At 35.7% G+C, this 15759-nt stretch overlaps 1 protein-coding gene across 7 annotated transcripts in view; it reads left to right on the top strand.

Moving 5' to 3' along the window:
* Positions 1–15759, top strand: part of CDH8 (cadherin 8) — a 350895-nt gene that overhangs the window by 185505 nt on the left and 149631 nt on the right. For all 7 annotated transcript variants that reach the window (XM_079118021.1, XM_079118016.1, XM_079118019.1 and 4 more), the window contains 2 exons: positions 9622–9789; positions 13462–13649. In XM_079118021.1, coding sequence (XP_078974147.1) covers positions 9622–9789; positions 13462–13649 — 356 coding nt within the window. The remainder of the gene's footprint in view (positions 1–9621; positions 9790–13461; positions 13650–15759) is intronic.

A 15759-nucleotide genomic window follows, 5' to 3' on the forward strand; every position in this document is an offset into this window, starting at 1 on the left:
CTGAACCTGTGAAACCAGGAGCCAAACAAACTTCTTCTTGTCTACATTGTTCTTGTCAGGTCTTTTGGTTGCAGTGATGAAAAACAAACTAAAACACATAGTGTGTGTCAGGGATTATGTTAGAGTCTGAGCATACAAGGGTGAATAAGATGTCATTTCTGTAAACAACAATTTACTATCAGGTGTAGAAGTGATGGTGAAAAGGAGAAGAAACACAAAATGAAATGCTCTAAGGAGGTTTCTAGAAAAGATGTGTAGATGAAAATGAAGAGGGCAACTAGTTCTCCCTGGGAAGCCTTCCAGACTGAATGTCAGAGCTGGCCAGGAAGGAAAAATGAAGTTTTAAGAGGGATAGTACAGGCATACAGAAAAAGTGACCTAGGCTGCATTATCCACATGAAATTGTACCGGCACCAAAGGATGTGGCAAGTGTAAAGAAAGGACAGTGCTTAGAGAATTGAAGGTACTTGCTGTGCAGAGTGCAAGTAAAAGATGTGTTGAAGAAATCATGTAGATATTTCAATGCAGAATATATATCTGTTACCTGGTAACCAATGGAGTATTGGTATTACCTTTTTGGAGTTGGCAAGGGATGTTCATCTCTTATAATATATTTGACTCTAATTTTAAAAAGAGCATACACTTATGCTAATTATTAACACTGCAAAATAAATAAATATTACTTTTCATATGCATGTTTGTGTGCACATTTATAAAACAAAAGTACCAAAGTATGTGAATTTGCACATATATGTACTGTATGCACATATATGTCTATGCATAATCATCAATAAACAACATTGATAGTGTCAAAATGGTCATATTACCAAAACGATAAACGTATTCAATGTGATCCCCATAAAAATATCAATGACATTCTTCATGGAGCTAGAAAAATATCCTAAAATTTATATGGAAGAATAAAAACCCAGAACAGTCAAAGCAATGCTGAGTGATAAGTAAGATGCTATAGGTATTACAGTACTTGATCTCAAATAATATGACAGAGCAATAGTAACAAAAACAGCATGGTTTTTGATTGGCATCAAAACAGACATAAAGACCCATGGAATAGAATAGAAGACATAGAGATAAATCCACACAGAAACAGTCATCTGATCTTTGTCAAACTAGCAAAAAAAAGAAAAAAAAGAAAAAAGAAAAAGAAAAATACATTGAGAAAAGATAGTATTTTTAAGAAATGGTACTGGGAAAACTGGATATCCATATGCAGAAAAATTAAACTAGATATCTATCTCCCACCTGGCAGGAATCAACTCGAAGAAGAGTGAAGATCTAGGAATTAAATCAGAAATGTTGCAACATGTAGAAGAAAATACAGGGTCAACAATCTAATGTGTCAGCTCAGGAACTGACTTCCTTAATGAGACTCCTAAAGCTCAAGAAATAAAACTAAGAATCAATAAGTGGGATGTCATCAAATTAAAAAGCTTCTGCACAGCAAAGGAAATAATTAAAAACATGATAAAAGCCTAAAAAGCCTACCTACAGAAAGGGAGAAAATCTTTGCCAGCTATTTTTCTGACAGATTAATATCCAGAACATATGTAAAACTCAAAAAACAATTACATATATATATATATACACATATAAAACCAATGAATAGATGGACAAATTAATTAAATAAACATTTCTCAAAATGAAAAATGCAAATGGTCAACAAATATATGAAAAAAATAGTGAACATCCTTAGCAATCAGGAAAATGCAAATCAGACTACACTGAGATTTCATCTTGCTTCAGTTAGAATGACAATCATCAAGAATATAAATAATAATAAATGCTGGCTTGGATGTGGGGCAAAAGTTATACTCATGTGGTTGGTGGAACTGCAAATTAGTACAACCTCTTTGCAAACAAGGATGGAGATTCCTTACAAGACCAGAAATGTAGCTAAAATATGACCTAGCTAGCCTACACTGAGGTTATTTATCTACAAGAACTGAAGTCAGCATTCTAGTTGTCAATCCATATCAGTGTTTATAGCAGCACAATTCACAATAACTGAGTCAAGGAACTAGTCTATGTGTTCCTCTATAGACAATTGGATAAAGAAAATGTGGTATATGTACACAATGGAGTTTTACTTGGTGAAAAAAATGAAATTATGTCATTTGTAGGCAAATTGATGGAACTAGAGAATATCATGCTGAGCAAAACAAGTCAAACTTAGAACGTCGAGGGCTAAATATCCTTTCATATTCAGAAGCTCAGGAGAAACAGGAAATTTTAAAAGGTGGGTGAGCAAACCCCATGGAAAAAGAAAGGAGAACAGTGGAGTAGAGGAAGAGAAAATAGAGGGAGAGAGGAGAGATGAGAAAGGGAAATGAGTTAACCAAAAACTATCATGTGCATGTATGAACATGTCACAGTGATTTCCACTTTAATGTGAACTATAATGCATCAATTAAAAAATGAAAGTGCAAAACTATATGAATTTGCATATATGGTTAGTGTATATGTGTATTCAAATGCATATATTTATAAGCATAAATACAAAATAAGTATATATTTACATAGATTTATATATATCCACATGTGTGTACATATGTAGAAAGTAAAACATTTGACTTTTTATCATGTTATAACACCTACCTTAGATTCTTTTTGACAATTTATAGCATATTTTATATGAGATTGGTGAGCCTATAGAGTTTTGGTGACATGCCCGTGATCACATGATTGATAATACTCATACTACAGTAAGTTCTCATCTATCTAACTCCAGAGCCCATTCTCTAACACATACAGATCTGTGTTTCTGCAGACAGAGAAGTTCCAGGGCCTCCACAAAAATATATCAAGCTACATTTGTGTTTATTTCCTTTAAAAATTTTACATGTACATAACAGAATCAACAAGACATAGATTATCTCTGAAGATAAGTTTAAAAAGTTAGAATGTGAACATTTTTCTGTAACTAAAGAATCCTTGTAATATAGTATTTAATGCTTGCTTCTTTAATGCACACCTTTGATCTCTATACGCTTAACCACTAACATCATATTTCTTTATTGTTAATATTTAAATTATGATCTTTTTAACATAATAATTTTTTTAAAATATAAGAGTAAGTTCTTAGTTTTAAAAATATTGAGTCAAACTGTATAAGTGAACTTTCCATTCCTGATCCATTTTACCAATTGTATTTCTAATGATGTTATATTTTAAAAAGACACCAGGTATGTGCAGTATTTCTTAGTATCCATAGGGGATTGGTTCTAGAACTCCCCACAGATGCTGAAATCTACACATGCTCAAGTCTGTCATATAAAATGGCATGATACTTGCATATAATTTATGCATATGTTCTCATATACATTAATTCATCCGTAGATTACTTATAAATCCCAATATAATGTGAATGGTATGCAAATATTTCTTATACTGTATTGTTTAGGGAACATTGAGAAGAAAAAAGTATCTATAGGTTCATTAGAGACTCAATTATTTCTTAAAATATTTTTGATGCAGAGTTGATAGTGTGCACAGAGGCAAAAAGAGGGGACTCATAGGGACATCTAAATTAGGCATAGTTTCTCCAAATCCAGGCCATTTTATCTTTATGTAACTATCTAGTTGTCTATCTTTCCATTTATCTGTCTATCTGCTTTCTATCTATCTATCTTCTTGGTCTACCTGTCGATCTAATTGATAAACTATTAGTCGCAAAGAAAGGGGAATGCAGTTTTCTTTTAGCAGTATGGAGGTTGATCTGTTTTCTAATACGCTTGTCTAAGCATTCCGCTTCTGACACACCTGTGCAGAGTTGCCATTTCTGTGGAAAGATGTTGAGTGGAATGATGGGTATGTGCTGATGAATCTCTGGTTGAGTATCTTTTACTCTTCCTAACTGATAGCATGTGGAACACCACAGAGCCAGCAGAAAGTATGGGCACAGTATAGGAACTCCCAAAGAACTCGTCTTTTGTGATTCATAATCACTTAACCTCACAAGTGAAAGACCCTTTTATCAGGGATAGTAAGATAACAATTGTGCACTGAATTGCCAAGGGTTTCTGGGGATAACAAAGCTAGTGGTTTCATAACTGGGATAATGTGTTCAACAAGACTTATTCAAAAGAGGAGTCTAGCGCAGCATTTTATATCAACTGCAATCTTTGAACAGCACAATCTGGGAGACCCGCGACGAGTGAATTACAGTAATCAGCCTTCAAAATGACAAAAGAGTTAATCAGCATCTCCTTGCCTTTCTCGTGAAGCCTCTCAATCTGGTGATATCACAGAAATTATAAAAAGAAGTCTTCGCGTCGGATACAAAATGCTTCTCAAATGATAGCACCAAAGACAATGGGAAGGGGGAAGAACATAAAAGTTTTACATTTTCAAGATGACTGAAACTGGATTCTAATCAAAAGTGCCCCTGAATAAGAACAAGGAAGAGCTGTTTAACATTAGGAAGAACTTAGGCCAGTCTAGGGTTTGTATTCTTAAACTTTTGCACCAGGTAAATCACCACCGGGTTGAATAAAGAGATGATAAAACCGTGTCTTTTAAATACTGGAGAATCGAGCATGCTGATCTCTTCACAGAAAGGTAGTAAATGATGGTTTCAGAGCAAGATCTTTCACTTCTTAATCCTCCTAACAGGGCTCACCTCCCAGCCCTTAACTTTCTAATGCTACTCCCTAGTGCCAGGATCAAATCTTCATTGCATTCTATTTATGGAAAACGGAGAATTCTCATTCATTATTCGATTCGATTAGATTTTCCAGATGGGGTCCCAGGGAAACTCTCTGAAGGATAAATACTTCACTTCCTTCATTCAAACATCCTATGGAGTTAATGCTGCAGCAAATCTAGCAAGACCATCTTGGATCCTTATACCAGTTGTGGTTTAACCTTCTCAAAATTACAGAACATTTGGGTCCTTCATTTTTAAAAAACAAGTTTGTCCCAGGGATGACTTAGTAACTTAGTCAATCCTGGATAGTTATGGGAAAGTCTAAATCTAAACCCTGGAACCCATGCTGAGTTGGAAATTTATGAAAATTAGAAAAAGAAAAGTATAAGCAGATGAATTTAATGATATCAACTCAAAGTTGTACTTGAATTTCTGTAGCTTAAAAGAAGAATTAGGTTGATTTTGCTTATTATGAGATTATTTCTGAAGTATCCACATGAGGAAATTTTGCTAATTGTCCCAGAAAAAAAAGCATTTCATCATACCGCTTGTTGAAAAACTGAAATCCCTACTTTGTTATCATGTCGATGTAATGGAAACAACCACACACAAGCTCATGAATGTGTTTTCAGGCATCGGAAGTGTGTCACTGTCAGCGTGGAGAGGGATATGAACGCTCCTGCTGTTTGCCCACCTCCTGTGAAAAAGAGGGAACCTTCTTCAGGTCTTGGGCAATGGAAAATTATTAAAGTTAAAATGTTCAAAACATGTTTTTAATTTATTTGGCAAAGAGATGAAAGGGATCTCCTATCTGACTGCTTAAAATCCAGAGATGGAAATGGGTAAGAAATATCCCTTAATGGAGGACTTAAGTCACTTTTTAGTATTCATAGGTCAAAATTTTGGATTTCTCCAATCCAAGAGGAACAATAGTCTGCCCTAATCACTGTATTTTCTGCTCTATATTAGGCAGTTTAGGTACAAACTATGATTTTAACAATAGGGAAGTTGTCCTTCTTGTCCATAAACAGTTTAAAGCTACTAATATGGGAGCCAAAGCAGGGGAGAAGAAATAGAGTTTTAATGCAAATTTAATGTTCTATTTTATGAGGTTATCAATATCTTACAATATCTAGTAGGGGAAATGATCTGCCTTTTGAATAGAAATAAAAATATCAATGGTTATATATAGCTAAGACCTACACAAAGAAAAACAGAAAGATCAAGGGTACTTGAGGTTTTTCCTGTCCTGCCTTCATAGCATAGTCAAGGTAGCTGACAACAAAAAACAAAATAAGTTCCAGAAATGCTGTCTTGGATTTTCTAATGAGTTACTGCTAATTGTGGGGTTGAGACCAGAGGTAGTGGGCTCAGGCTGTTCATTGTATAGCTTGAACTGAAGCCAATGAAGTGCGCTGCATGTGCTGAAGAAACCCCACAGAAGCTCCCTGATTGCCTTTGCTATCAGGAAACTTACTCAGAGGTGTAGAAGAGGAGAACTGCGAAGACTCCTAGATGGATGGCTGAACATGTACCTGCCCAGCTCCACAAGAGCTAGCCTCTGTACCACAAGACATTATCACATCAAGGAATTTTGTACTGAGAACGGTCATACTGGCAATACACTTGACACTTGGATAAAGCACCAGTCTCCTGAATGTGTCTTTTAGGGCCCTTCTAGAACTGGATTAATTAAAGAGAATTTAACAAAGGGTTAATGACAAGGCATGACCTGATTAGGAAAGACTGTCAATGAGGCATCCCAAAGGCTACAACAGAGGCAACATCATCACTCTTAGAAATTAAGGAACGAGGAAATGAGAACCTATCATAATAAACCTATAACAAATAATATGCCTAGAGTGGTGTGGGAAGAATGTTTTTAAGGAGTCTGTCACTTTTCCCTGCTTCGTACATAGTCTCCTAGGATAGTCTAGGCTTGGTGGAACCCAAAAGGAAGTCGGAGATAAGAGAGTTCCTTGAAGCATTTTTTTAAGCTCACCCTTTCATGACAAGAGTAAGTGGAGAGGAGGATGGATAGTGGACATGGAGAAAAAACTGGAGAACATTCAGAAAACACCATCTAGATAAACACTAATAAATTCTGGAGGGACTAGGGAAAGGAGGAAGGAAACACCATGATTGTATTACCACTATATGTCAAGAAATTTAATGAAATTAACTTACATAATTTTAGAATGCCTACCATGAAAAGCTGGCTATACTCTTCATTAGACAGGATGGAATACTGAGTCCTGGTGGGTCTCCTAATTGTTTTCAATGCTCATGAAGCTATTAAGTGTGAGAATAAGAAACCAAACTTGTTTAACTTCAGTTATAAAGGAACCTTCCTTCATAAGGGGATTCAAATTTGTCAGCATAGGGGAAACTTAGGTGGCATTAAACTGCACATCTCAAGGCTGGAGTACATAGAGAAATTCTGTACCTGGCAGAGACCCATGTGGCATTTCTTGTCCTATTTGATAATCAGGGCCCTCCACTGTGATACCTCACTCCCATTCTGATAGAACTCAACACTAAACAAGGTATGCTATTTTGAGTCTAGCCGCAAAACTATTTCAATCCCAAGTGTCTGAGTAACATCACAAATGAAGTGGGTTTTTTTTAGCCTTACAATATACATAAAAATGATGAGAACAATACATTTTAATCTGCTCTGACTCTGAGGAAGTTGCAGGCATTCTTCTACTCAAATAAACTTAGAGGTCTTATGGATGGATCTGACCCTGTTAACTTTATTGAAAAATATCACTACCTTATTATTTTCCTGTGATATTATTATATCATTTTCCCGTGATTATTAGAAAATCTATGTCAAATTCCAAAGTCCAATGTATAGCTTCAGTGGGTGATAACCTTAGAATACAGTGCTACCTAAACTTTATTACCATTCATAAGTTGAGTCCATGATGAATATATCCTGGGTTAAGAAAATACAAATTCACAGCAGAATAGTTACCTTGGTGTCTCAGCATATTAATGATGAGATTTTGTGGTCATTGTAGGTGTTTTTTTTTTATTTTTTTCATTTTTTTTGTAGGTGTTTTTTGCGTGTCTATTTTCCCCTCAACAATGCTTTACAGTCCTTTAAGTCTGAATTGTTGCAGTATTTCTACTTTTACTATTTTTGTTTTGTTTTTAACCATATAGGTACAATCTCTAAATTGTATTGATATGATCAAATCCTGAAACAAATATATTTAAAGTTATCATTAATTACTGTAAATGTTCCCAAATAAACCAGGGTATCAAACTGAGTGTTGTCTGGTGAATCTTGATAGGAAAGTGGCATCAAGGTCTAATAAAGCAATAAGAACTCAGAGTTCTTCCCAGAGCCTGCTCAGGGACTGGGTGGAATAGATTTCCCTGATCACTCTTGCACCTTACTTACTGCTCAGATTCAGGAACTTGATCTCCATAAAAACCTTTTACAGACAGATGATTTAATTAGAGCATACATGTCCAAAACACACACACACACACACACACACACACACACACAAGCGCACCACATGTATAGTATTATAGTTTCAGAAGTGGCCAAAAGAGTACCTTATCTTCAATTTGAATTGAACATTTATGGTGTCTCTGGGGCTAGTGTAAGGGAAGGATACTGTCTTTAATTTTGATAGCTTTCTTTCACTTGAACCAGAGATATAATACACATCTATTTGATAGGAATATACTGGGCTAGTCATAATATTTTTATTATGGGCATTTAATAACATGGGTTGACACCTTAGGACACAAAGTTAGAATGTAGAAAATATATTCATGATAATATATCTTATAGGTGCTCAAGATGGGAAAAATGAAATAACTGGCATATCCATCAATGTGGGAATTGGGAAATGCTTAAGTTACTTGTAGCATATTCATAAAATGAAAAATTGTGCAGGTGTAAGAAGTACTGATGTGCACTATTGTGTACTGGTTCACAAAAACTTCCATTGTTAGGAAAGAACAACTTCAGGAAAATGTCTTATCATGCTCATGTTTGTGGTTGAATGTTTCCATGCATGTATGCACATTGTGTGTGTATGCACGTAATGGCTTTATAATTATGTATATCAGAATGTCAGAAATATTTATCAATGAAAAAAAGAAGGTGTGGCCATAGAAAGAGAGCTAAATAAAGATTTTCAAAATAACTTCTGGGTTATATAAGCAAATTTCAAATCCTTAACTAGAATGTTAAATAACTAGTGAAACAGAGACCCACAGGAAGCCTGAAAATAAATCAGAAAAAAAAAAAAAACTCTAAAATTTTAGCATGGATAATTTTATCTTATTTGATTGATTTTGTTTTACTTGCTTTTCTCTTTTATATAGCTTCCTGTGCTTTACAATGTTTTATATTTATAGTAGAAGATACACCTAAGTCATTAAAACATAAATGTAATTCAATAGTACCTTAACATTTGGAAACTTGAGTATATTAGTTCTTATTGACGTTTTATGCATCTGAGTTGATTCTAATAATGCTTTTATTTCTTTCATCTTTCTAATGTATTTGTAGCTTCAGAATAATTTATCTTTAACCTTAGAGCCTTTAAGCTATTTGTCTATTCACTCATCTTGTAGGGGAACTGGGGTCTATGATAAATTGTAGAATTCTTTCACTTCCAGGGTTTTCCTTGGTGGAAAGAGGCTATAATATGATTTATAATTTAATTTGTTAGGCAGTTTACTTTCTAATGTATATTTTCACAAGTTCTTTTGGATGCATTATAAAATGTGCTTTCCCAAGTTATCCATAGACATCTCTGACTACAATCTTTCTCAGTGTTGGTTTCATAGAGATCAGTTAAATGTCAACAGGAAATGGAAAATATCCGAGTGAGCATGTGATATAAGCACTTGAGTGTGTTTGTGTGTGTTGCATACATTGTGGAATGCACTGCACCTGAAAGTCTTCCTTTTTTCTCCCTCAGCTATTATAAAAACTGCCCTTCCCAACATGGACAGAGAAGCCAAGGAGGAGTACCTGGTTGTTATCCAAGCCAAAGATATGGGTGGACACTCTGGTGGCCTGTCTGGGACCACAACACTCACAGTAACCCTTACTGATGTAAATGACAATCCTCCCAAATTTGCACAGAGTAAGTTGATTTCCTGCACTAGTTGGGAATATAAATATGATATTGCCACTTGAATTTATATTATAATTTTCAGTGACATTCTGAAAACCAATAGCACACATTGAGTACTTAATTTACATAGTATGAAAAAATATCCCTCCACACGGAACAACTGTCCTGCATACCAAATCTATCTCCATTTTATCAAATTCAAGAACATTGGGGACATTTCCAAATATCAAGTGTGTAGTATATAACTGAGATTTAGAATGAGCTTGAGATAATGATGAAAATACCACTAAGATATTGATCAATTACTATTTCTGTTGCTGTATAAAAGAAACTAAATGCCCAGTGTCTGTGTTGGGGAAGGCAAACACACTGTAAACTTGCTGCCACCCATGTACGCCTCCTTTATGCCACTGGGAGGGACAATACCCATGACTGGCTCTATTCTTATAGCTGAGGCTGTGCTTTGCCTGAGCAACCCCAATATCACTATAGGTAGCCAACTCAGTGAATTAGGAAGATAATCACTATTTTCCAACTTTCTTATACTCTCCTGAGACACTGGTTTTTTGTTTGAGCATTTATCCAAGTAATGTGACATAGAGGAATGAGTCAGCAAGGTCTTTCTGACATGAGAACTCTCAAATTGAGATATGAAGAATGAATAGGATTAACTGGAACAAGATGAAACCAGCTAGAACATACAAAATCAGGGGAAGGAGAATGGACATTGTAGCTAAAAGATGTTTTTGAGTACTGTGGATATTTATACACTTTTTTAAGATTCCATATGTGAGATTAGACAGTATTTTTTTTTTTTTAATCTTCCTGGCTTATTTGACTTAATGTCCTCTAGGCTGATCCATGTTGTCATTAGTGGCAAGATATCCTTTTTTAAAGCTGAATAATATTCTATTGTATATATGCACTGCAACTTTTTTAACCAGCCTTCCACCAGTGGTCACTTAGTTTGCTTCTCTGTCTTGGCAACTGTGAATAAAGCTGCACTGAACATCTGAGTGGAAAGTGGGCATATGACCTTGTATGGAAACAGAAAGGATTTTGTGATAGCTGGAGTTAGAAGGACCAGTGTGAGAATGTGGCAACAGGGAGAATTAGTGTAGACAGGAATTAGCTAGACTTGGATTTGTGGGTCAGTTTACATACCACAAACTTTATTCTAAGATCAGTGAAAATTCATTGAAAGATTTTGATTCAAGTGAAAGTTTATCTCAAGGAAAATCAGAAAAAAATAAAATCTGGCCTTCCTCCAATGTTTTCTGCACACAGTACCCAGTTAAAAGGATATTTGCAAATATTCATGCAAACAATTATGGTAGCTCTGCAGGCAAGGGCAGTAGTAGTGGAAGTGATGGAGTAAAGTATAGGTGTGGTCAATACTTCAGAGTTAATCATGGGGAAAGTCTAATGATTGATTGCTTTTTCAGTTAAGGAAAGTGGGTTATCCTATTTGTGATATTAGAAATTAGACGCCCACAGGTGCTTTTTACTGGAAAAGGAAACATCACAGGAGGATTGTTCTTTGAAAAGAAAAGAGAAGAGAGAAGAGACAGGAGAAAGGGATGGAGTTTGCAAATGACACATTTGATGTACATTTGAGAATTTATATGAAGGAATTCCAAAGCAAAAAGAATAGAGATGCATTTTCATTAAAAATGTTAGAACTTTTACATCTTGCCATTCATAAATTAGACAATAATGCAACCCTTTTAAAAGAAATTATTGAAGTGGAGAGCACCTTCCCCTTGCCTTTCCCCCAGTCTTTTGTTCCTTATTCAGTTGCCATTACAGTTAATGGTGTAATGTGCAATTCTTCTTTCTCAGAAAATGATTATCTCAATTCAACAGTGGCAGATAAGTTTCAAAAGAAGTCCCTTTCTTAGCAGTAATAACTATTAAGTATGATCACACTGATAGAGATGATGAGAATGAGCAGGATCGAATGGATAAAGGAATGCTCCATTTGCTTGGTTTCACAATGCTCCCTGATGTAGGTCTGGCAGCAAGGTGAGGCACCTGGCTGGCTTATTTACTTAATAAGCATACCTAAAGGGATCATCTCCAAGCTTACCTGGAATATAAAGTTTGAAAGCAATGGAATCATTACACCAATTATGACCAAATTGGGAGACTTGTGTTCCACAAGATGATTTTCAGTGCCTACTTATGGTAAAACCATTTGGAAAATGTTTTTCTTCCTCAGTCCCATAACTTCATGATTCTAAGAGATATTTTTATTTCATCATTAAGAGAAAGGGTATTAGTGCTTGAAGAAACTTTACTCATCAACTAAACCAATCTTGTTATATTGGGCAAAATGAGCCTTAGTTTATACAAGGAATTCCATGATGGAATTTACACTAGAATTTGGTGATGTTCTCCAGATTTAATTTTTCCTTTTGGGTTCATAGTCCATTGGATGTTTATTTGCTCCTTGTTGTGGTTGTCTAAAACTTTCTGGTTGCCTGAGTTTCACTTCTCCAGAAACAGATACTGAGATAAGAATTTGGTTATAAGTAATTGAACTTATAGATGGCTCCATTAAGCTGCAGTGGGGAAAAGAGAGAGAGGAGGATAAAGAGACCAAGTATGTGCACAATCCAAAGAGCTACCAGTATGTGTAAATGGAGCTTTAGCTCATGGAGGAAATCTGGCCTATTGGAAAGAAAGAAAAGAAAAGGAAAAATGGAAAGTCCTAGGATTTTATATACTACCTCCTGTGAGTCTTTGAGGGCTGCTTCTGCAGGGGCATTGTGCTCTGGTAGTTCCAGTCTGACAAGCAGTGGACAAAATGGAATCTGAAGGCCAGAGGAATCCCTCAGGCAAAGAAATGCAGGAGCTGGCAGTTAGATGTAGGGCAGGTGTGATCTAAAGTGGTAATGACCAGGGATTGTGTTTGGAGCACCATCAGTTTATAGGCTACCAATGAAAGTGAGTGACAACAACATCACAATGAAAGCCATTTGAATAAAAATAGGACAAATGCCACTAATTAGACATGTTTTACTGTTCCCATAGGAAAATGAAAATACACTGTAATTGTATTTTGCCTAGGGAGTTTTGAAGGTAGCATTTTCGTCTTCAGAGCAATGAGGACATTAGTAACAGGAGGAGTGTTTCTTGTGTCTGAACAGCTTGCTGCAGGGCACAGCAGAAGTTTAGTAATTGGATTTTATCAAAAACGGTCTACAAGTCTGTAAATATAAAAGTAAGTTCAAAAGTGACTTTCAGTATGTTACACATCGCATCTTTCTGAGCTGAAATTAACTTAATATTTTATGTTGGGCAACAATGAATATTCCCACAGGCAGTCAATGTGATTATACAGCAAATTGGAAGGAACGTTCTCCTAGACTCACTAATATTCTGATATAGCTGCTCCAAATACATACCTGATAAACATGGTTGAACAAATCCCATATCTCAGAAGAATCTTGCAAAGAGAGTTCACTACTCTGGGAAATATTTGCCTCTGATTTATTTAAAATATTATATGTTTCACAAGGTGAGGGGATATTTTCATCTTTTCCATCACTTACTTGGTAGCATCTGCAGGAATGTCCAGAACAAAGAAAGCACCTAACACATATCTGCTAAGTGAAGAAGTGCATGGCTTCCTTTCTAGAATTTGTGCAGCACTGAGTATTTCTACTCTTTTCTAAGGTCTGTATCACTTCTCAGTACCAGAAGATGTGGTTCTTGGCACTGCAATAGGAAGGGTCAAGGCCAACGACCAGGATATTGGTGAAAATGCACAGTCATCATATGATATCATTGATGGAGATGGAACCGCACTCTTTGAAATCACCTCTGATGCCCAGGCCCAGGACGGCATTATACGACTGAGAAAGGTAAGCTAAGGAAGGTTTTGCTCATCTTTAACATATCACCTATAAATCTGAGCTTTGAAATTTGTTGGATTTGAGTGGACTGACAGAATCTTAGAGCTGGTAGGCATTTGACTTTTTGCTGTAAAACACGATGACTATTAGGATCCTTTTAGCACCTCTAATCTGTTGGGTCCACTTCACATTTCAGCTAAAGCTCTGGTAAACAGCTACCATGATGGTGCTGGTCTCCCATCTTATTTGTTATTTCCCTCCTTGTCTATGCCTCAGTGATATTTCCTAAGCCACGAGAGCTTGGGGAAAGCTAAATTTGACTCAGTCTTTGAACAGGGCACTCCAGCTATTAAAGAAAGTCAATGCCCAGAAGGGAACTCTCAACCAATGGGGAACAAAAATTGATGGGCAGTTAGTATTCTAAGGTATATTGCTTAATGTTTGCTAAGAGTATTCTCAGTGGAAGCAAGTCTCAGTTGCCCCACAGTGGTGACAAGTTCAATAGCTTTTAGTCTTTCCCTGTATAACTCTCCCATTTCTGTACTGCTGCTGTTTAAAATACCCTCCAAACTATATTGAGATTTTCCCCAAGTCTTTATTGAAAGCTGAACTTTCAGGAAACCCAAAGACAGGCAGAACATTTAGGTTCAGATATCCTGACCAGCTCTGGAGCTCTAAGGAGAAGGCCAACCCTGCTATTACTGGCTGCTCCAAACTGGGTTAAAAGTCCAATCTTTATTGGAAATGAAATAAAGCTCCATTTTGGTTTAATTTAGGGGTAGGGCTACCATTAGAGAAAAAAATGTCCTGAATCTGGACTTTGACAATGTGAGATTGCTTTTGCCAGCAACCTGTTGCTCCTGGTATATGTGAAAAATTTCTTTCATTTTTCCATTTGTATTACTTATCATAAAATATACATTCATAAGGAATGTATAAAACATAGTTCATTATTTTATGAGCACAAAGCATTGTGAGGAAAACATATTCTTATCCTCATCACAACTTTGTTGAATATCATTCTACCTGTCTTTGTCATGAAGTAGGTCATGCTAAATTTTTAACAGATGAATGAGAAGGTATCCGGGGATTTACTGTTGGGAGCCAATAATTTTCCCCTCTGTCTTGATCAGCATGTCATTGATATGATTTACTATGTGATTTTTTTATGTTACAAAGATCTATTATTCCCAATGATCCTTCTCTTAAAATTTCCCAGAGAAGTGTCATTAACCATAGAAACATGGACTTTTCAGGGTATATTTTTCTATAAAATATGTTAAAAATTAATTTGAGGAAAAAAAATGGGTGCATTTATTTTCACTTTCTGTTGACCAACACTGTCTTCAGACCAGGATCTTGACTTCAGTTTCATATTCAGAGTTGCAAAATATTTAAAAACTCATATTTGAAATGGAGCTTAGTATAATTACACTTGAGTCAATTACTGAATGATCCAGAGTCACATTGTCTTTGGTTAGCATTTCCTAATGTAGTTTTTATTGTTATTATTAACTGCTATCCTTTGTTGCCATAAGGTGCTTTTTTTATATTTTTTATTTTTATATTATTTTTATTTGGCTTTTACTTTTTTCTAGAGTGCATTTTGATTCATTGTACACAAAGGGGGTATATAATTTCGTTTCTACAGTTGTACACAATGCAGATTCACACCATTCGTGTAATCATACATGTACATAGGGCAATGATGTTTGTCTCATTCCACCATTTTTCGTACCCCCCTCCCTCTCATTTTCTTCTACATATTCTAAAGTTCCCCAATTATTCTCTCATTCCCCACCCCCGCCCCCATTATATATCATCCTCCACTTATCAGGGAAAACATTCGGCCTTTGGTTTTTGGGGATTGGCTTATTTCACTTAGCATGATATTCTCCAATTCCATCCATTTATTTGCAAATGCCATAATATTATTCTTCTTTATGGCTGAATAGTATTCCATTGTGTATATATACCAGAGTTTCTTTATCCATTTATCTGTTGAGGGGCATCTAGGTTGGTTCCACAATCTAGCTATTGTGAACTGAGCTGCTATAAACATCGATGTGGCTGTGTTACTGTAGTTTGCTGATTTTAGGTCCTTTGGTTATAAACTGAG

This window comes from Sciurus vulgaris (assembly GCF_902686455.1).
Source record: "Sciurus vulgaris genome assembly, chromosome: 17".
NCBI classification, from domain to species: Eukaryota; Metazoa; Chordata; class Mammalia; order Rodentia; family Sciuridae; genus Sciurus; species Sciurus vulgaris.